The 23,299-nt window shown below is 44.4% G+C and overlaps 1 protein-coding gene across 1 annotated transcript in view; it reads right to left on the bottom strand.

Annotated features, from left to right (window-relative positions):
- The window catches only part of LOC136540191 (uncharacterized), a 44,571-nt gene extending 21,520 nt beyond the window's left edge, over positions 1–23,051 (bottom strand). Inside the window, 39 exon segments of the mRNA XM_066532202.1 lie at positions 49–393; positions 489–803; positions 899–983; positions 1,335–1,624; positions 3,117–3,220; positions 3,839–4,027; positions 4,124–4,777; positions 6,093–6,380; positions 6,493–6,636; positions 7,303–7,411; positions 7,493–7,677; positions 7,766–7,879; positions 8,003–8,134; positions 8,414–8,689; positions 8,691–8,747; positions 13,940–14,434; positions 14,513–14,587; positions 14,659–14,811; positions 14,902–15,002; positions 15,092–15,186; positions 15,569–15,678; positions 15,768–15,977; positions 16,088–16,264; positions 16,345–16,465; positions 16,977–17,044; positions 17,129–17,224; positions 17,304–17,408; positions 17,491–17,806; positions 17,881–17,970; positions 18,798–18,968; positions 19,555–19,715; positions 19,789–19,971; positions 20,188–20,289; positions 20,693–20,810; positions 20,894–20,988; positions 21,128–21,178; positions 21,261–21,395; positions 21,503–21,606; positions 22,744–23,051. Of these exon segments, the coding sequence (XP_066388299.1) occupies positions 49–393; positions 489–803; positions 899–983; positions 1,335–1,624; positions 3,117–3,220; positions 3,839–4,027; positions 4,124–4,777; positions 6,093–6,380; positions 6,493–6,636; positions 7,303–7,411; positions 7,493–7,677; positions 7,766–7,879; positions 8,003–8,134; positions 8,414–8,689; positions 8,691–8,747; positions 13,940–14,434; positions 14,513–14,587; positions 14,659–14,811; positions 14,902–15,002; positions 15,092–15,186; positions 15,569–15,678; positions 15,768–15,977; positions 16,088–16,264; positions 16,345–16,465; positions 16,977–17,044; positions 17,129–17,224; positions 17,304–17,408; positions 17,491–17,806; positions 17,881–17,970; positions 18,798–18,968; positions 19,555–19,715; positions 19,789–19,971; positions 20,188–20,289; positions 20,693–20,810; positions 20,894–20,988; positions 21,128–21,178; positions 21,261–21,395; positions 21,503–21,606; positions 22,744–22,840 (6,716 nt within the window). The 5' untranslated portion in view covers positions 22,841–23,051.
- Positions 23,052–23,299: the final 248 nt, after the last annotated feature.

Here is a 23,299-nt window from a genome sequence, read left to right as displayed (position 1 = left end):
AACAAAGCTTGGTCTTTAAATGACAAACAGTAATCACATAAATGATACCCGTTAACAGCTATGTCACCAAAATAAAACATTCCTTCGGACAACATTGGACGCCATATTGAGAGCTTTTTTGGTGAAGAGGTCGCACTATTGGACCAAATTAGTTTAAAGCTTGCCACCGCGTCAAATAGCCGACCTGAGGTCAATTCTGATCTCTCTAGTTGAGAGGAATCATTTCTACTATCTTGCCTTCTAGAGACAGTCTTAGAAGATGAGTCTGCACTGTCGAACAGCATATGTCGAAGATCATAAGCATTGCCATGCACACTCATGCTTGCAGGATCTCCAGGTAAAAAGGAACCAAAAGCATTATCAATTCGCCAGAATATCATGTTAGCATTATCCCTGAAGAATGCAGTAAGAGTACATAATGCATGAGTGTGAAATATCTATAGCCATACAACAAATACAGAAACAAGTACAGGTAATATATATTTGACCTTAGTGCAATGCAATCCCTTAGATTACATGATGAAACCAAGGAAGCAGTTAAACAGAAAACTGAAGACAAAGGTGGTTCAGCAGTCCCAGATGAAACAACACAACCCATTGCAACGTAACCCACAGGTGCCACAGGTAACCAAACAGAGCAGAGCTGGTCAACATTAGAGATCTTATTCTCCGAGTCCTCATTCTGATGAAAAACGTTTGTTCTTGGAGAACCAGATTGCCACACTAGCTTGTATGATAAAGGCCTTTTGACCCTAACAATGTTTGTGTTCAGAGCAAGGACTCCTTTAGTAGGAGGGTCATTCCTAAGATGAAAAAAGAGAGATTAAATGCTAATAAAATCATTCCACCAACATATCAAAATAAGAAGAAATGAGAGCATGAAGTAGTAGTCACAAACATTGGTGTGAGATAATCGCCAAAAATCGCATATCCAGATGGAGCCCGTGGTCGCCAGAAAGATAACACTTGATCATTCGCAGTACCTAAAACAAGTCAACAAAACAATGAATGCAGCTTACAAAATAGGACTCTTAGTATACACCAACATAACTACTTCCTCCGATCAGAATTATAAGCCCATTAGGACATCGACACGGTCTACAAGGTCACACTTTGACTAACAATATCAATAAAAAGATATTAGCAATTTAGCTTATATAGAGAGAGTTATATATTATGAAAGTATTTTTCACAATGAATCTAGTCATACCAATCTTAATGTTTTCAATCCATATAAAATTTTAGATATTTATAGTCAAATGTAAAAAGATTTGACTTAGGAAAACCTAGATGGGCATATATTTCTGACCGGGGGAGTACAAGTCATCCCGTACCTTGCATAGTTGCAACTTTGTCAAATTGGTAGCACACCAGTGAAATTTTCTTTGACGACATCCTGAGAAATGCTGAAATTTCTTCCTCAACTGTTAAAAACAGTCTGAGAATACTAAAGGAAAAATTCATATATATTTCAGAAACCAGCAGATGCAAATTTGTCTTTCCAGATGCATTTGAATATTTCACAGCCATGTCAAATGGTTCTATAACTCTGATGCCATTACTCTCCATCTTTAAACCAAGTATGTTTCCATTCATCTCCATACTGTCACCTTTCATTATAAGCCTGCCACACAAAAAGGGATCAATCCCCAACATACAGTGAACATAAAGACAATTGTTTAATGTGCGAGGCACATGTTGGCAAACTTTTTCTCCCTCTAAAAGAAATGGTGTGCTTCAATAAGTTCCTTGGATCAGGTGATTGTGTGAATTCCTTGTTGGATGGTGTTATGGCTGTTGTGAAGTATTAGAGGATTGCCCACCTCTTCCCAATCGCTTAAGCTTTTGGGTTCACTTGGTTGGTGCATGAAACCTAACATAGTATCAAAGTCCAGAGGTCTCGAGTTCGAGTCCTGGTACAAGCATCTTTTAACCCTTCTTTATTTCCACGTTTGCGCCTTGTTCAGGCTGCACGTGAGTGGGAGTATTGTGAAGTATTAGTGGATTGCCCACCTCTTCCCAATCAGCTTAAGCTTTTGGGTTCACTTGGTTGGTGCATGAAACCTAACAATGGCAAGTTGGACAGTTCTGGTCCTGGACGTGCTGCATCAGCATACTACAATTAGTTCACAGTTTGTTTGTTTGTTCAGGTTTGTTAGCAGATAAGACTCATTAGTTACTTGGATAAGATTTGTTAGGAGGTTTGTTGGGTGCCTGGTCTATAAAACCATCCATAGATAGCCAGGGAAGGCAAGCAGAAATAGAACTAACAAGCAATTCAGAGCCTCCAGAGGGAGGGCGAGTTAGCCGATCTATCTGCTGTTCTTGTATCCAGTGCCCAATCAACTTACCACATCATCTTAGTGTTGGTTCTGGCCCTGGACTGTGCTGCATCAGCAGCCTAGGATTAGTTCACAGTTTGTTCAGGTTTGTTAGCAGATAAGATTCATTAGTTACTTGGATTGCCTGGTCTATAAAGACATTCTAGGTAGCTAGGGAAGGCAAGCAGAAATAGATCTAAGCAGCAGCTCAAAGCCTCCAGAGGGAGGGCGAGTTAGCCGATCTATCTGCTGTTCTTGTATCCAGTGCCCAATTAATTTACCACATCAGATGGGAATATGAAGTAAATATAAAAGGAAAATGAAGCGAACATGACAGCAATAAGCAATCTGACTTTGAACAGCATAATTCATCCCATCTTGTAGATAGTATATCAATACGTACTAACAGAAGTAGTATCACATCTGTAATTTTCATAGTCATGCAATAGCTTTGACAAATTTAACATCTTTGTTTAGCATATTAATTATGTACCTGTGCAGTCATAAATGTAAACTAAAGAGAAACAAATGTAAAAAAAAAGCATAAATTTGCTCCCCATTTGTAGCTTTCTATCATCAGCTCCAGACATCCAGGAAAAGAATTAATGGCAACTTTATAATAACAGTTTTCTTTTTTTTTAAAAAAAAGGACATCTAATTAACCCATAACGTACAATAAGGGAAGAAAAAGAGAGTGATGCATCATGCACTTTCAATATCTGCTACATGTACTAATATCAGTAATGCATCAATCGACAAAACTACATTCAGCCAAAGGCCAGTAGAATACCAAACCTGCAAAATGCATCTGTGCGGGCATGAATAACCTTTGTTGATAGTGCTAAGTTTTCACCAGCATTCCTTGATGTACTATAGAAAGTAAGCTCTGGTCCAATAGCCTGAAACAATGATACAATGCAGTTCAACCATAGAATTACGAAATGGCAATCATGCATGCAGCAGTTTCAAAAGTTACATGATGGGAGTGACTTCACAGTTTGTAAGTTGTAACCTGCTGGATAAAACTAGCACTAGTTACCAACGAACCCAGCTGGTGAAGTTTTGGAAAACCTTGCAGACATAGGAATGCTACTGTTAAGCTGTCTACACCGGCCCAATTGAACCAAACGCTTAAGTTTATGAGGAAACTTAGGCACTTGGGCAACAGACTCCCGTACACCTAAGATGTGCTATAGAGTGGGCTGCAATCTTTTCTATCTATATTGCAACAGGGCACCAGGCTACCAATTCATGCAAAATCTTAAGCTTACTACTGAAAGGTGTGAAATATGCTGATATTTCAACAATTATATTCAAAATGAAAAGGAAAAGTTGGAGAGATTCCTGAACTGTCATGAATCTCCAGGGTTACTAGCTTTCATAAGCTTGTTTGAATAAGTCACATTGGTAGCTTACACAGATATTGTATCATGATGCAGTAGAAGATGAAAACTATGTGCTTAACACAGTTATGAATTAAATATGTCTCAACAATAGCTAGAAGTTTAAAGCAATACCTGTAGTTCCATAATGAATTCGGTCGATATATCAGCACTTCCATTTTTAACAGTGTCTCCTGCAATTTCCTTGCTGGGAGTCGACAAGGGCCCATCATCTTCTCTTGCTAAGTAGACATGGTCATTCTCTGATGCTGAATAACAGCTATCATCACCAAGAGAGATACAAGAGTCCAAATATTCACCATTCTGCGGCAAGGTATCCCATTGTCAAAAGACCAAAAACCCATATAAGTGTGGTTAGTAAAAAGTGAGAATAATGAAAACTGAAACACTGAATATTACCACTATAGCGACATTCCGAAATTGCAACCTCTTACACCCCAGAACATGAATGAAACTCTCAGTACAAGGGCTTGAGATAATTTTCCCCTCTCTATCCAGCAAATATAACTTTCCACCCTTCCCATCATATATGAAGTGATCAAATCTTTCATTATCAACAATCAAGGGCTTCTGAGGTGAAAGACTAAATGTTGAATGCTCCTGATAATAAATCTGATCATTCAATACTACTGGAGTGATCATATGTAGAAGGTCCTTGTCTTCATCATTGGATAAAAGACTCCGAGCAGATGGCACGAAGAACTCGATTACTGCTAGTAAGAAGTCAAGTGCCACGAGAAACTTGGGCCGCTGAACACATACAGAGACAGACGACGAAGATTTTCGGAAGATGGCATCAAGAATAAGCATCGAGGGGATTGGCTCAAGGCCTAGATCTTTTTGTATTCTCCGTTCACCTGAATCAAGTTTGTTAGGATTATCATAGCCATCAACAGATGATGTGTCCCGAACAGATGCTGATTTCCCAATGGCAAGCCTTAACTCATCTTTTGTTCCTTCACGATCATCAAAAACAGAAAATCCTTTGAGAGTAGCATACAGAAAATTCTCTTCCCGTGTGTTTGATTTATAGAGAAGCCATGCACTACTCGCCTGCATACAGAAGATTATACAGTGATGTGAAACTATCTCCAACAAAGAGCTATATCCTCATATGAAAGAAATCCCGAAAGGAAAAAAATCTGTACTTTGAATCTGATCTACACTCAGCAAATAGGACCACAAAGAATACTTAAACAAACATGAAAACAGCATAAAAATGTTACCTGATTCTCAAGCAGTACCAATTCACATCATATTATATTCTGTCCCAAGTTAAGAAGAATGTACTTGAGTACTTCAATCCCTCTAGGTTGCCCTTTAAATTGCATTCACTATTATGTAGATGAGATGCAGCAGCTACAGATAATTGACCCATACTTCCTTCAAGCCCGCAAACCCGCTTGAATCATTCCAACTAAACTAAATGTAATTCAAATTTTCATCCATTGGACTAAGAGTCCACCTAATTCCCTTCTTGGAAGACTGCCTGGGATCCATTTTTCAAGTTTTTCTGCAGTCTAGTGGTGAGAAACGGGTCCTAAAATGAAACACACCTCATTTTGTGGACTTCGGACAAATTAACTAAAAGCTACTAACTTTTTTGGTGTACAAGATTATAGTTTAAATTTTACGTTTTTCTTCCAAACCCATCACAAGGTAACTGTAGTCTGTGTGTAAAAATACACTTCCTGATACCAGTGAGCTGGACAACATTATGCCCACCACAATTTGCGTATTCTACAAAAAAAAAAGGTGGTATGTGTGAAGTCCTGGCCCAATTCAAATGAGGCCCATGGTGGCCCATGTGTATTTGCATGTGAAGTTGCATGAGATTAGTCCAACCTTGCTAGTTGAGGATGTATTTCTTGGACTCCATGGGACTGCTTGGTTCTTATGCTAGGCACTGTTACGCATTGCCAAGCGAGGATGACGAGCCAAGACGCATGTTCAATTTCCTCGCCTGAGCACCTCAGGTCTATGCACGCAAGATTTGCCTCGCTCCCATGAGAGAGCCAAATTGGCTTGCTCACTCAGGCGAGCTCCTCGTGGCTCATGCCGATGAAGCAAGGCGAGGCAAAGCCACTGCCGGAACCAAGCAGCCCCCATGTGACCAACCCCGCGAAGCGAGCACGAAAGGTGAGTTGGTGAGAGTGTGTCATGCACGCAGCGTGTGAGTGGATCTAAGCAGTTTGGACTCTAGGTTGTTACAATATGGTACCGTACAAAGTTGTGTTCAGACAAGCTCGCAACATGATCATAATTACGATTATGCAAAAAGCCCATGCAAGGGGAAGGAAAAGCTCTGAAAAATAAACGGAGCAGTCAATGGAGTTCGAAAGCATTTTTCTGCACAAAAATTGAGTACCTGAACGCTCGCCAGAGGAGAATCTCTTGTCGATCCTGAATGCAGAGAAAGCTCAACCAGATTTATTGAGACAGAAAATTTATTAGTTATCCATGTTTCTGCATCTTTGGACAAGTCATGAATACTTTCTGAAGAAGATGCTGATACATGGGATGGAGTAGTGGAAGTGCCATATCGAGGATCATCCAGAGTAGGCACAGGATGCGGTGTCTCAGAGAAGTTAGACAACGCACACTCAGATATAATTTCATATTCTCGATTGGATAGTGCTGCTTTCAAAACATCCACCTATGAGATATTGTAAATAAAAGAAATGAGTATCTCAATGGTGCTATAAGAAAAGTAAATAATCTAACCAGGGACCTTCAATCAAAGATGCATTCACAGAAAAATGTGGTACCTTAATTGCTGCCACCACTGCTGGCAACTGATGCCTCAGATCACGCAATGATCTACGAAGTTCGAAGGAGAGACCTTCCACATCTTGAATTATGGTTTCACCACGTACCATATTCATACCAATAACTAAATTTATGTCCCGTACCTACAAAGGGAAGTGTAATCATGCTGTAAGAATGATTCTAAGCAAGGTAACAAGGAAAGATACTGTAATGAGGAATAAAATGTGCAAAAGCATTGTTTCCCTACTAAATCATACAAGTTCAACATGGTACAAACTTGGCTTAGATTTCCTGTAAGCCCCAAGCATATAAGTCATGGCTACTATAAGTTGCAGTCCAAAGCCTGTCACTATTTTGCAAAATGAAGATTTGCTATCTTGTGTTCAGCAAATAAGATCATAACGGCATAGATTTGTTCAAAGCAAACTGCACTAATCTGGTGAGATTTAAATGGCCAATCTCCTTTAATGTGCAAGGAATCTTTGTTTCCACAAAGCACAGCCAAGTCATCAGCTTCAGCTAGTAATCAGTAACCAACAGCAATACCACTGCTAGGCTACCAAATGGCAGCTAAATTACATGTTGGCACAATTTGGGCATTCAATGGAGTGGCCCAAGATAAAGCAATAATTTACATGGAGACAGCTCCTGCGCCAAAATGTAGACCATTTGAACAAGATCATCTAATGATATGATGATGGAGACTATTTCCCAGTATCCAAGTTAATCCCCATTTATTCTTATAATAAATAAATATGTCTAGCAGGTTTCTCAATTAAAAAGACAACATGCTGACAAAGTGAACTTACTGTAACTGTTAAAATGTCTAAGTGAACAGCGCTCATCTCATTCTTATCACCACCTATCCACTGGAATTCATTTTGGACTGTAATGTATAGAACATCAAGCTCCAAAAAGCTGCAAAGCAAAGTGATCGTCTTCAAGACATGATACAAGTAAATGAACAAATCATATTCAGAGACACAAAAGCATCCTTACTCATTACTATCAGTTTCACGGGGCATAACAATTATAGGCCTGCTGAATGAAACATCCAATTTGAGAGCAGGTGATCCTTCCATATCGGTTTTGCTAACCAACTTCTCTGAGTTAGTCTCATCATCTTTCAGCTTTACAACGGCGTCAGAACTTTTTGGGACAAGTCCCATAAAATAACTGATAATCTGCACACACCAAGAGAAGAAGGGAGCGAGAGAGAAAGATTAAACCATTTGCAGGATTAAGAAACTAAATAAGCTGGAAACACCATACCTCTCGAACAAAACGGTTCAGGTAAACAATTCTAACTTCTGAAAGCTGCCCTACAAGGCTATAGTCATAACCACAATAGTCTTCATCACCAACATTGTATGAAGTAAAGTCAATCTGCACAACGATTTCGAAATTGATTATTCTTCTTTATTCATAAAAGGTTTCTTTTCTAGAACCGACAATGTAAAGCATAATATGACCTACATTAAGCAAGTAAAATCAAACAACATGAAATACCTCCACAAACGAACGACCTCCAGGATTTCGCATATCACAAACCCAAAAGTAAGGGTGGCTGCTAAGAAGGCTATCATCACTTATTTTAAGATTTCCGAGTGCAGCCTTTATGCTGAATGACGATGTGTACACCTTGAGTAATTGCCAAAGATAGTTAGTCAGACCCGTGTGGGCATTAAACAAAGGGCGTACCCAGTGCAGAGAGCTCCCGCTCTGTGCGGGGTCTGGGGAAGGGTGTTAGTGGCAAGCCTTACCCTCGCCTGTGCAATGCGAGGAGACCGCGACTCGAACCCGGGACCTTCCGGTCACAGGCGGTAAGACTCTACCGCTTGCACCAGGCCCGCCCTTCTGTGTGGGCATTAAACAAATCGAGCCAAAATAGACCACACAAACTAGAGATGATCACATTACCATTATATCAGTGGAGAGGTTATTTTGTGATAAAGTAGCAAGTCGATCTCCATTCTCATTCATCAGTAATATCTGTGCCTCTGCCATGCTGGATGTAAGATGAAAAACTATTCTGCTTTTACCTTTAGCCAGTAACTGTTTTATGGTTGGCGCTGGTTCCAGGTCAGACTTAGATTCCTCAATTGTACCATCTTCTACAGTAGCAGGATATGTATTTTTATCTTTATCAGTATCAGACCCGTTTGCAAGGTTGATGGCATTCATAAATTCCATGATTCGCAATAACAGTTGGCCGATGGCAAAAGAACGATAAAGTGGCAACAGTTACAACTACCTGGTAAACAAAGAAAATATGAAATATCACACATGATCAAGGGCTAGGAGGAATAACTACATCTATACAGAAAACCTAAGCATGTCCAAGGCACTAGGAGGAATAGTTGTACCTATACAGAAACCATAACAATATTATTATTAGGATATGTATATATCTAGATCAATTAGCGATTGATTGGTGTTTCCCTAGATAGGCTAGCTGCCATGTATAGCCTAGGATAGTTTCCTTGTACAGGAAATAGCTTCCCATGTATGTAACTTCCATGTATGCCTATTGGCTATATATATGAAAGGCTCCCCACCCACATTGGTGTGTGTGGTGATTCTCTACCTTGTACATGGTATCAGGCCTTTAGATCCTCCTTCTCCCTCCCTCCCCCCACACAGCCCCCCCCCCCCCCCCCTGCTGCGTTGCTCCCCCTCCCAGGTCGCCCATGTCGACCTCCTCTGCCACCAGCTCCACCACATCCTCCAACACCTCGGCTGCTATGGGCTCCATCTCTGCCCCAGCCGTCTTCGTCGCCCCCTACGCGACGATCAATGTCAAGAACCACATCCCGGTGACCCTGGAACTGACGAAGCCCAACTTCAACCAGTGGGAGCCGTTTTTCACCTCTCTGCGGGAAATTCGGTCTCCTTCCGCACGTCGACGGCACGGCGGAGGCCAGCCCCACTAACCCTGCTTGGGCCATTGCCAACGCCTGCGTCCGCAGCTGGCTCCTCGGCTCTGCCGGGACGGACGTCATCGGCCTTGCTGCGGCACCGAATCAGACTGCGTGCGAGCTCTGGGTTGCCATCAGGCGCCTCTTCGAGGCCAACAAGGCTCCGCGCGCCATCTTCCTGGGTCACGAGTTCCACTCCATGACCCAGGGCGATTCCTCCATCAACGACTACGCCCAGCGGATGAAGGCCACAGCCGATGCTCTGCGCGATGTCGGCCGCACCATCACCGACTCGGAGCTCGTCCTCAACTTCCTCCGCGGCCTCAATCCCCGCTTTGCCAGCACCGCCAACAACATCGCCGATTCCCACCCGCTGCCGGACTTCGCCACCACCCGTGAGAAGCTCGTGTTGAAGGAGCTCCGCCTCGCCAACGAGGGCTCCATCGCTGCCCAGTCGGCGTTCCATGCCTCGTGCGGCACAGGCTGCCGCATCACCTCCGGCAACACGGGCAGTGGCTACACCGCCGGTCGCCAGGGCAGCCACAACAGCGGCTCTGGCAGTGGCTACGGCGGCGGCGGCCAGGGCAGCGGCGGCGGTCGCTGGAAGAAGAAGGGCAGGGACGGCTCCAATTCTGGGGGCGGGCAGAAGTCCTCTGCTCCGCCAGCGGGCCCTTGGTACTGCTACGCTCCCTGGACGGGCGGAGCGCAGCAGCAGCCCTGGCGTCCGCCGACGCCGAACCCAGCCTGGCGTGGCCCTGGAGTCCTCGGCGCCTTTCCTTCAGCCTAGGCGCACACGGCGTTCGCCCCCGCCCAGTTCTCTGACTCCTCTCCTCCACCTCCGCAGCAGCATGGCGGCTGGGATCAGGCCGGCCTCATTGCCGCCCTGAACCAGATGTCCCTCCAGGGGTCTTCCCCCCGGGTCCTCGACACCGGTGCCATTGCCCACATGTCGTCCTCGGATGGTATACTCCTGTCCCGTCTTCCCCCACCCTCTTCCGGCATCACGGTTGGCAACGGCACTACAATTCCTATCACCTGCCGTGGCACATCCACACTGTCTTTTCCTAATTCTGTTTTTCACCTTAACAATGTTCTGGTTGCTCCTGATTTAGTGCGCAACCTTCTTTCCGTCCGTCAATTCACTCGTGACAATGCTTGCTCAATTGAATTTGACGCTTGTTGTTTTTCTGTCAAGGACCAACAGATGGGGCACGTGACTCTTCGCTGCAATAGTGGTGGCGACCTCTACACCTTCCCCTCCACACCAGCTCACTCCTGCAGCCTCGCCACCACATCGTCTCTGTGGCACCACCGCCTCGGCCACCCCGGTCCAACCAGCCTCGCCACTCTCCGGAGCATGTCGGTCATCTCCTACAATAAGAGCTCGCCATGCCTATGCCATGCCTGTCAACTTGGCAAGCACGTGCGACTCCCATTCAGTCACTCCACCTCTGTAACCAATGCTCCGTTTGATTTAGTTCATTGTGATGTGTGGACATCTCCCGTGCTTAGCAACTCCGGATTCAAATATTATCTTGTTTTAGTCGATGATTTTTCTCATTACTGCTGGTCCTTTCCACTTCGCCAAAAATCCGAGGTGCACCGCCACATTGTCGAGTTCATTGCCTACGCTCAGACACAGTTTGGCACCACACCTAAATCCTTTCAAGCAGATAATGGGACCGAGTTTGTTAACCACGCCACCACCTCTTTCCTCACCAGCCATGGCATTCTGCTCCGCCTCTCCTGCCCCTATACCTCCCCACAAAACGGCAAGGCTGAACGCATGCTCCGCACCACCAACAACACCATCCGCACCATGCTCCTCCATGCGTCCATGCCACCTCCCTATTGGGCTGAGGCTCTCATCACAGCCACCTTCCTCCTCAATAGGCGTCCCTCCTCCTCCATCCACAACAGAATACCTCACCAACTCCTTCACGGCACCATCCCAGCTTACTCCTCACTTCGCGTTTTCGGGTGCCTCTGCTATCCAAACCTCACTGCCACCTCCCCACACAAACTCGCCCCTCGCTCCGCACCTTGTGTTTTCCTAGGATATCCATCCTCTCACAAGGGCTACCGCTGCCTCGACATGTCTACTCGTCGCATTATCATCTCTCGCCATGTCATTTTCGACGAGTCCGTGTTTCCGTTCTCAGCAGCACCATCGGCGGCTTCCATGCCGTCTTCACTTGATTTTCTGATGCAGGGACTCTCCTCCTCGCCGACACTAGCGAGCACTACTCCGCCACTCGCTGCCACCAGCGAGGATCCGTTCCCGGCGCTCCTGGACCCGGCTGTACTCCTAGCTGGGCCCCCTGGCTACGCCTGCGGGCGGGCACACTCCAGCTGCTCCTACGGGCGGGCCACGGCTGGGAGGCCAGCGCTTCGGTGCCGTCTACACTCGCCGTGCCCGGACTCCTGCAGCGCCGGCCACCGAGCCGGTGGCTCCTGCGGCTGCCTCCGTGGCCCCTGCTGCTGTGCCACCAGCGGCTGCAGCACCGGTAGCGCCACCAGCCGTGCTCCCCGCAGTACCAGTGGCCCGGCCTGTGACGCGCTCACAGACCGGCAGCCTCCGCACCGTCCAGCGCTACGACTTCTCTGCCTCCATCGCCTCGCCGGTCCCGGTGAACTATCGCAGTGCACTCGACGATCCCAATTGGCGCGCTGCGATGGCGGAAGAGTACAAGGCGCTGATCGACAACGGCACTTGGCGCCTCGTACCTCGACCGCCTGGTGCGAACATCGTCACTGGCAAGTGGCTGTTCAAGCACAAGCTCCACTCCGACGGCTCCCTCGCCCAGCACAAGGCACGCTGGGTCGTCCGCGGGTTCTCCCAGGAGGCCGGTGTTGACTACGACGAGACATTCAGCCCCGTCGTCAAGCCGGCCACGATCCGCACCGTCCTCAGCATCTCTGCGTCGCGAGATTGGCCCATACGCCAGCTCGATGTGAAGAATGCCTTCCTCCACGGCAACCTCGAGGAGACGGTCTACTGCGAGCAGCCGAAAGGCTTCGTCGACCCCGTTGCTCCTAACTCTGTCTGTTTGCTACAGAAGTCCTTGTATGGACTTAAGCAGGCGCCGCGTGCTTGGAACCAGCGCTTCTCCAACTTCCAGCCTGTTCGCTTGCTCGTAAACGATCGTAAATTTCCAGCCAGGAACAGTGTTTTTCTCTCACACCAAACCAGCCAGCAGTAAATAATCCACGATACGATACAGCCTCCCGAACAGGCTGTTCATCTGCAGCATCGGCTTCACCACCTCCAAGTCGGATGCCTCCCTGTTCGTCTACAAGGCTGGCGACAACATGGCCTACCTCCTCCTCTACGTTGATGACATCATCGTCACCGCGTCGTCACCGGCCCTTCTCCAGCATGTCACTTCACGCCTTCACTCGGAGTTCGCCATGACGGACCTCGGCGACTTACACCACTTCCTCGGCATCTCGGTGACGCGGGACAGCAGCGGGTTGTTCCTCTCCCAGCGGCAGTACGCTGCTGATCTCCTCCAACGTGCTGGCATGTCTGAATGCCATCCGACAGCTACTCCTGTAGATGCCCGGACCAAGCTGTCCGCCTCAAAGGGCGCCCCAGTTGCCAATCCCTCGGAGTACATGAGCCTTGCTGGTGCGCTCTAGTACCTCACTCTGACATGGCCGGACCTGGCTTATGCTGTCCAGCAGGTCTGCCTCTTCATGCACGACCCCCGCGAGCCGCACCTTGCGCTGATCAAGCGCATCCTGCGATACGTCAAGGGGTCTCTATCCGCCGGTCTACACTTGGGCTCCGGTGCCGTTGACCAGCTCACAGCCTACTCCGACGCCGACTGGGCTGGCTGCCCAGACACGCGCCGTTCTACCTCTGGCTTCTGCGTCTACCTCGGTGACAACCTAGTGTCCTGGTCTTCCAAGCGTCAGACGACCGTGTCTCGCTCCAGTGCCGAAGCAGAGTACCGAACAGTGGCCCATGTTGTTGCCGAGTGCTGCTGGCTGCGCCAGCTTTTACAGGAGCTCCACATCTCCATCCGCTTGCGACGGTTGTCTATTGTGACAATGTGAGCGCCGTCTACATGGCTGCCAACCCCGTCCACCACCGCCGCACGAAGCACATCGAGATCGACATCCACTTCGTCCGCAAAAAGGTCGCTCTAGGACAGTTCCGTGTTCTCCATGTCCCATCTGCGCATCAGTTCGCAGATATCATGACCAAGGGTCTGCCCGTCCAGCTCTTCACTGATTTTCGGACCAGTCTATGCGTCCGTGATGCTTCCGCTACGACTGCGGGCGGGTATTAGGATATGTATATATCTAGATCAATTAGCGATTGATTGGTGTTTCCCTAGATAGGCTAGCTGCCATGTATAGCCTAGGATAGTTTCCTTGTACAGGAAATAGCTTCCCATGTATGTAACTTCCATGTATGCCTATTGGCTATATATATGAAAGGCTCCCCACCCACATTGGTGTGTGGTGATTCTCTACCTTCTACAATTATGTAATGAGATGAGATTTTTGAGATATTTACCCTGTTGTCCAAGCTGTTGTACTGGGGGGAATGTTGATCATAAATCACTATCTGAGCTTTCACAAAACTATCGAAAGTGCCACTATCATCCAATGTGAATCCCCCAGTTTGAAGTTCAGTGTCTGGTATCAAATCAGGAATTCGATTAAATGTTGGCGGCTGTAGGGAAGGAACACTAGTAGGCAAAAAGTTCTGGGTGCTAAAATAGTCTGATATAGTCCTCTCTCGATGCATAGGTGTTTCAAATTCATCAAAATCATCTGATGCCTCAAAAAAGTTTTCCTCACTGTCATGTTTCTTCAATTGGGTGCCTCTAGGTCCTGAACTGTTCTTTCGACTAGGAGATGGGAGTTCTTGGGTTTGCATGCTATTGATATAAGACTTTGCCAAGAACCTTGGCACAGGACTCCCTGGGTAGTAAAACTGGTCTTCAATTTCTAGTGACCCCAAAATAGTTCCTATCAGTAAATTGCCACCTTTCATTGAGAGTTCAACCTGTTTATTCCAAAAGAAAAAAAACATATATTAATAAGAGTCACAAAGCAAGGACCACACAAAAGAAAAGTTCGATACCTGGCCACCAACTGCCCGAAATTCAAACAGGCTGCTCTCCTTAGCTAGCAGAACTTTTTTTAGTTTGTGGTTACTCTACAGAAGCATGAGTTGCATCAAAAACACTGAATCAAGGTTACGAAAAAAATTAGGCGAGAAAGAAATACCTCATAGACACATGAAAAACATATCTTTAACTCATCAAGAATGCCAGCAACAAATAATTTCTCTGTGTCAGCAACATCGGGAAAGCTGCCTTTGAATGAGTGGGCCTCTGATGGGAGAGCAACTCCAGGGAAGCTTGAAATTGCAGCAGAACCCTAAAAGCAGGCTAATAATTCTATGGATGCCAACAGAAGATAGATATGTAATGAAAATTTTACCAAAAAGAAAAACAAAACAAGGAGTACCGATGCACGGTATATAGCACCCTGTAAACGGCTCTGCCATATCTTTCGTGCCTCGTCATTATCAAACAACAAAATTAAAGCACCAGTGTCTTCCAGAATCTGTAAAAGAATAAAGTTTATTGAGATAATCAATTATGTCAGGGGATCTGAAGTAGAACAGAATGTTATGAAGTGCCACTAGACCGTTCCTTGGGATTAACTTGGCCAGAATCATGCAGCGCCAGGATGTTCTGCACACCATTTGTAAGCTCAGTAGGTACCTGATGAACTTGTTTCCCACGTAAACTGCAACTCAACACAAAGGTGTTAAAACAAGTGTCCCGGCACATAAAAATGCAAAAAATAAACACAAACCATTCATATAATCACATGAAATTACTCCGCTGAGGTGCAGCTCCAACGAGGCACCCCAGGAGTGAGATTCAAGTTTCAAATGGTGGACTGGCCATCCAGAATGAATGTGCCACACCCTCAGCTCTTCCTCTGCTGGGCCTTCCTTGGACCTCAAGCACTCCACACCTACTGTCCCTATCCCGGCAAAAGCTACAGTGGTGCCAGATCTTTGTACACATATGGCCAAGCAGTCTATTCTAGGCGCGGAACATGACAGTATAAGCTCCAAACTTGACAGTAACATAGGATTCAGAACTATAGGAAAGTGCATAACCTGAACCATTGCTTGTATGTTGTAGACATTGAATTTTCAAATACATAGAGAAATGGACCCACTAGACGCAAATATCTGTGTTGCCAAGCAGCTTCCCGGTTTCCAACCCCCTAACAGTAGGTCATGAAAATGATTTAGAGAAAGAACGTAATTCCAAAATGATTGAACATTAGTGAGTAAATTATAAAAGAATGTAAACCTTCCATGTGAGAAGAGATGACGACCCTTCAAAGTCAGCATGATCCCACAAGTGTTCATGATCTGAACTGCTATTGTCACTAGCACCATCTTGAAAATTTTTAAAAATTTCCATTAAACGATGATAGCGTGCAGGAGAGAAATGAAATCCTAGGGAAGGCACCCGTATCGCCAGTCTTGTGGAAGGATAGAGAGGACTTTCTAACTGGATCTGTCCAAAGATGGAACAGTGACCATCATGATGATAACATTTAATAGTCCCCCCCCCCCCCCCCCCCCCCCCCCCCAAAAAAAAAAAGGTGTGGGTGGAGTATTGTTTACCTGCTGAAGCTTCAAAGCAATCCCGCACTTGTCAATTACCGGCAACAAGTTTGTTTCATCAGATGTTTCATTCCAATGGTAATCACCATCCACCAGAAATGCAGAGACATCACTAAGCACCAAATTGAAGTTTAGATACATATCCTGCTCTTCTGAAGTATAGGCATCCCATATTTCCTGAAGAAACAAAGTGACGTTAGTAGCATACAAACCAAACACTTAAGATATAAATGTTACTTGCAAATAGAAGACACAACCTCTGTCCGAAGAACTAAATTTCCAAGGTCAAGCAAAAGCTTAGTCTCATGTACATCATCTGGTCGGAACTTGGTAGGAACGGTAATTTTTGGAGCAGCAATATCCATGTTCAGTGAAAACCTAATAGGGGTTATGTTACGCATTAGTCGACGTCGAAGAAGGGGTTGACAAAAGAAAATATAGCTAATTCTTTAGTGTAGCTTTAGCATAGAAGCAATGATGTAGATATCTAAAGTAACTGAAATACAAACCAACAACATCAGCATAAATTTTATGGTATAGACAAAGTGACAATAATCCTTATTTCAGGGGAAACCACAATCCCATTTTTCAAATTCCTTTTGAGGTTGAAATTCTAGTAAAATATTTACCCCCCTTCCAGTTAAATATTCTGCATAGGCTGTAACTAAGTACTAAACTGTGGTTGCTTTTTTTTATTTCGTTTTTTTTACCAAAATAAAAAATATTAGTCAAAGGAAGCTAATAATGTCCAGGTTGTACCATTGAAAGCTAGGGCTTCTTGGAAATTTTTTTACAGTACCATTCTGTCCTCATATAGAGAATGGTGGAAAACCCACATGAATTTTTTTTTTTTTCAGAATATGAAAATGGAGAAAAAAAATACACTAACCTGGACTGATCTTTTAGCACCCGAGTCATTTGCTGTTGAGCAGTCCGTTTCACTTCATCTAGTGTCATCTTCACAAAGCAACACAGAATGATCAATCAATCATCTGATCACATGAAACAGTCTTGCCTCAAATCGATTTTACTCATAGATACCTGTACAGCAGCAGCAGTCTCTAGTGCCAAGTTCTGGCTAATGGTAGGGCTACTCTTGAAGAAGCCAACAATTTGATCGATTGAATCCTTTAAATACTATAAGAACAAAAACTCAAATAGTGAAATAGTAGAGCAAATGCATGCACACTAAGGTATAATGAGGATAGCAGCTTACAGTTATATAACAAGGAGAAGCTTTAGCTGTGAAACTCCAGTCTAGTTGCTCATCAAAAGGTTTGTAGGAGAAGATGCCGACAAAAGAATCAACGACACTTGCACTCTAGAACATACAGAACACGGAATCGTGTGAGTGGCTACCATAGTTACTAAGTGTAAAATGCAAATTGAACAGACACAGAAACCTCAGCAAGCAGGCCATATGGAGATAAAAGCCTGTAGGAACCCAGCTTCAGATCAAATATTTTTGCCTCCGGATACATTTTCAAGTTGCAGCAGAAATCTTGACACGAGAGATCAGCAAGGCACTCCGAATCATCAATGGTAAGCTTTGATGCATTATGTTTCATACGTATTTCAAAATCAAATTGCATCAGTTTCATATCCTGTTGATCAGGGATATACTCATTGGTTTCTTTGTACCCAATAATCTGATTTAGTCTTTCCCAATCTTCAGCAGTAAAACTCTTTGAATCTTCCTCATCCTTTGAAGAGCCAGTCCTATATGAAGACAGATTAATTGCTGCATATTTAACAATATAGAAACAATAGGGTTTTATAGGCCAGAAATCAACCATCCAAATGACCACCAGGACTGCTGCTTATTTTGTTGAGCATACTGATATGTTTCCACCGACTGTTCTACAAACTTGTGAGCTAGCATCCTACACAAAATAAGAAGATTGTATGTATCAAATAAAGGTAACTGCACTCATCATCGGCATAAATGATAGGGTGTATGCACATGAATCTCGAATTACATACAAAATTCATCCAAACTGCTGCATGGATGTTTGTCCATTTGCCAATTATTGTGACAAGAATCAAGGATGAAGATAAGATGCATAGCAGGTTGTTCAATGTGCATGTGCATTCGGGAAGTGAAGAATCAAGGACATGCACTGTTCAAGGGACTAACTATACAATGTTATACATGTAGAGCTCCAAAAATAAAAGCTCAAAAGCAAGGATGGCCTAATGCAATGATACACAGATCTTCTTCTATTTGAGTAAAAAAACAAGGATGACCTATTCAAGAATCAGAGATTTTCTGTCACAGTTGCATGCAAAATAATATTTCATAAAGTGGAAATAGTTGTGAGAAGAGACAAGAGTGCAGATTGGATACAAGGTGAACATGCAGTTTACGAGAAATAAGTGTACATATCACCGTTGTTTGTTAGGAAAGAAAGTGTGCAGAGCGAATGTCAGGCTGAAGGGGGGGGCGGGGGTGCAGAGAAGTCATAGTAATTTCAAAGGCTGAACCAATGTCACTGTAGTGCACGTTCACTGTCTTTCATGGGAAAGGGCAGCTGAGCAAGCGGGAAAAAACAGTGCAATAAGGTGAACTTCTTTTGCAGACCTAAAGGCACCCTGTATGCTCAGAAGGCAAAATTTTGGCAACCTCCCCAAACTCTACATCACACTCTTTTAGGAATAATCCCCATGGAGATGTACTGATGTACTGAGGACAAAAATAGAAGCACATCACCTCCACTGTAGAATAACCTCCATATCAAGTTCACGGTCCATCCTCTTAATCTCCTCATCGTCATCAACAACCAGTCGACTCATGTCAGATTTCAAGAGGGATGCATATAAAGATACATATGCCTTCCGAAGTCTTGCATTTCTCAATAATTGCTCCCAAGAAAGACTCCCACTGCATCCATAAGTTAGATACATCACCATGAAAGAATCAACAAAGATTGTATTGACATAAAGGCACATGAAATGAGGACATATTTGATGATATTAAAGTTAAAGGAAACACTGTCAAACGAAATATTAGTGATACTACTTGAACACACACGAAGAGATACACAAGAAAGCCTTGAATCAGTTGCCAGGCGAATGGTTGAGTCCTCTGCTCAACTGCTTTCTTTTTTCTTACATAAACACTACTGACATGTCACATGTGGTACAGTACTACAAAGAAAATTAATGGCTCCACCCAGATAAAGAAAGAAGACAAGCAAATATCCCACAGCATGATTAAACCAAATATTGGGATGTGCATTGGATTTATTATAGGCTAAATGCTAAAGCAAACATAACAACCATTCATCCAATCTATATGTATAAGTAGCCCAAACTGACATTAAAAAAAAAGGTCGCCCAAACTATGCTAGAGGATAATGAAACCAGAAAATTAAAAAAAAAAACTGAGCACCTTTTAATGCCAGTAAATAATGCATGGAATCTATATATGAATTGGAAGTCAGAGAAGAATGTGCAGATATACATACCTTGCTTTCTTCATTTCCTGAGTCATCACCTTGTATGCATATTTCCACCAAGCTCGTGGATCCGATTTTACTGGTAAAGATGGTCGGAGATGAGCATATCTCAGCCGTTGATTAAAAGTAGAGAAATTATCAGCCATCTTCAACATGTCCCTGTAGCCATCCTGGTTCGAGGGAAAAGGTATTATTTTTCACAGTGCTTTTGACAAAACTGAGAGAGAAGAAAAGAGTACAAACCTTTGACAACGACAGAGTAACATCATCCAAATCAACTGCAGCATTTTGCAATGCTTGTCCTGTTTTCTTTGCCTCAGTAAGTTGTATCTTTGTATATTTTGCTTTGCCAGACACAGGTTGTAAAATGTAGGCATGCTTTTTTGAAGCAGATCTGGAACCATCCTGCTCCTGAAACTCAAAAACCTGAAATGCATTTTACGAACCAATAAAGATTTGTCAGGTTGCTGGATGCAAGCAACGGAAGAATAACAGACCCCACCAGAACCTCACTACAGCACCACGTCTATCAACATTCTACCACATGTTTTTTTCTGGTAGATATTGCCAAAGACAACTGTCTCCAAGCAAATTTATACTCTCAAGCTCAGGTATTTATTTGTGCACAAACACAAGGAGTACCTGACTCCACTCTGATGGAAGTAAATCCTCCCAGGGTTTATCCACAATCCAGGGACTGCTATCAGAGTCAAAATACACCGCAAGACTCTCAAGTTCAACAGACTGCAAAATGCCAAGTAAGTTAATGAAGTAATGCAAGTTGGTCAAAAGTTAAAAAAAAAAGTCAAACTAAAACAAATAAGCACACCAAATGTGCCAAATGCTCAATGTATTCACTGCTGAGGCGAACAGAATTCACTACTAGGTCAAAAAAGCTTTACATCAAATTAATCGACCACCAAAATTAGAAAAAAAAAGTGAACTATTGTTGTTGTTGTTTTTACTTTGGTATTCGGCTACAAAAAAGAACAAACAATCACCATTTCTTGGAGAAATTGGTATTTCCTCATGTACTCACTTTCCTTTCTACGTGGATCACAAAAAACAGAACTGGACTCCCAGAAGTTGACAGCAGCCATGAGTAATATCAAACTAACCGTGGAAACAAAATGCAGGAACAATGTACCTTTTTCACTCGATCCAAATCACCACCTGTGGCAAAAGTCTCCTTGCCAAAGTCGTCCACTGTAACTGCTGAAAGCTTTGAAAGTACCAGACCTGCTGCGAAAGGGTGGCCAGGATTGCTACAGGAAACAGGTCACAGTGTTCTTATACTCCTTAAAAATGTGCAGCCCGAAGGATAAACCATTGAGCAGAACTGAATTACCTCTCTACGTCTTCGTATCTGATATGAATATTGCCAATGGATAACTTGATATTTCCAATTACAGTGCCAACGAAAGACCCAAGCCATGATGAATTCTTCCACAAAAAAGGAAAATCGCAGTGAGAAATGAAAAAAGTATCTAAGATGGTCAGATCTAAACCACACGACAGCAGGTAAAAAATATAGGGAAGATTGACTATCCCAACTACACATAGAAACAGTACTGGCACATACTAGTTCAGATTTCAGTTGCTGTTGGCGCTCCAATAATTTGATCTCCATTTCCTGTGTAAACCAAAAAATCAGTATGTGCATGGATCCAACATTAATTGCAAAAATCACTTAGCTGTCATCAGAAGTTTATTACCCTAACTCGACTTCTTTTTGCTTCCTGGACAGCATCCTCGCTGCAACCTTCAACTTGTGTTGCTGGTTCAGCTAGTATAAAAATTCGATCAAGATAAACCAAAACTGGCTCTTGTCCCAACCTGCTCCATGGAACCTAACAATCATTGACACAAACATCCTTGAACCCATTCCTCCGTATTACAGAAAACAAATTCAGTATATGACTATATGTACTAAACCAAAGAAAGTACTACTCCAAACCTTGAGCTTCACGGAACCAAGAAAACCAGCTTTGACTCTAACAGGTAATTTCAATGAATTGAGCGCTTCTGGCTTCAGTTGCATGTTTGTGAGCTCTACATCACCTGAAACAATTTTTCAGAAAACAGAACATCATTAGGTAATAGAAGACATGTCAATGATTAAAAAATGGTCAATAGCTGGGGCAAGAAAATTGTGTCCCCCCTGATCCCCTCATGCATGTGCACACATGAATGTGGATATCTTCAAGCTCCAGCTAATAACTTCACTAAATGCCATGGACCACATTGCATTTCGATGTCATCATGAAACCAACGTTAGTTTCATCAAATACCCAGAATTGTGCTGCACATGACCTGAGCTCCCTTACTCATGCCCCGAGGCCACTGACACAAAAGCCATCTGATGCCTACCATCATCTCATACACTTCTCATGACAAGACTATCATTACAAGTTCAACAGATTCCTGCTATGCTCTCACCAAATGTCAAAGCCACATGCCACCTTAATTTCCAAATGAACTTGCGATCTAACATCCAACAACTGATGTAGATGTCTGACAAAAACTAGGCACTCACATACACCCCTGCAATCACTTGCTATGTGAATTCCTCCAAAATACCAATTGAAAATACTGCTACCAACATTCCTGTATTTGTTTTTATCAATTAAGGTTGGGAAGCCATTTATGGCCCATCCAACAAATTTGCTAATTTAGGCCAGTCTTAGTGGGGAGTTTCATCTCCCAGTTTCCAAGCCAGTTTTACAAAACGCTGGGTTGCTTGAAGACATGCTTCGTGGTTGATGACATCTTGGTAAAAAGGCTCAGATACAAGCATGCAGTCTCACACCTGAATGCCCACAACAATGTGTCACCAAGTCAGCTCCACAATTCTCTGAGCACTGAAACTAGAACCTCTTAGGAACAAGCAGCTAAAACAGTTCTGCAATCACAGAGGGACCAACACTGGAGAGTCGCAGATTCATCAAATTCACCAATCCAACTTCTGCCCCTGACATAACTAGCTCAAATTGTTGTCGTTAGCCCCCATCCAATGCAACCACCACGTAGAGCACTAACACTGCTACTAATAAGCACGCATGATGCAGCAAATTTTAAGATAAAATATGTCAAACTAACCCCCAAACTGCCAGTGTGATCACAGCAGGAGTCGGATTAATCAAAGCAGCAGCGACGGGCAGATAAGAAGGGAAGTGGCGGCGAGGCGTCCTGACTGACCTCTCCAGACGCTGATCTTCAGCGCCTCCTTGCTGAGCCCCCGGACGTAGTTGCCGAGGTACTTCTGCAGCAGGAAGGCGACCTGGTCCTCCAACATCTCGGCCGCCGCCGGCGATCGGCAGCGCCCGCCGGCGCCGCCACCGCGAGACCCGAAGGTGCGGAGGGGCTGAGAAGCGCTCCGGCTGTCGGTCCCCTTGCTCGGCGTGCCGCGTGAGCGAGGAGAGAGAGGACTGGGCTAGCAACACAGCAGACAGCCCACAGGCAGGGCAGGCGGTTTTTTTGTCTTGGACGAGTCGAGGAGAAAGGGGAGGAGTAGGGAGGCGGAGGAGATCGCTAGAACAAGCAGGTGGCGCGGCTAATGCCCGGAATGCCCTCGCGCGTCGGGGGTATCTACGGATCTTTGCCTGGGCCCGCGATTTACCGTAAGCCGTCGGGATTATCGGTGGCGCTCTTCGGGGACGTGGCGGTTAGGAAGTGACTCGATCGTAAAGCACGCACGAGAGGGTCCACAGCGGGATCTGTTGAATGAATGGCAAAACGCAATTAGAGTTGTTAA

The sequence above is a fragment of the Miscanthus floridulus genome, chromosome 1 (genome assembly GCF_019320115.1).
Source record: "Miscanthus floridulus cultivar M001 chromosome 1, ASM1932011v1, whole genome shotgun sequence".
Lineage (NCBI taxonomy): Eukaryota > Viridiplantae > Streptophyta > Magnoliopsida > Poales > Poaceae > Miscanthus > Miscanthus floridulus.
Note: the sequence above shows the minus strand (reverse complement) of the source record. Positions and strands in the feature narration are given on the sequence as shown.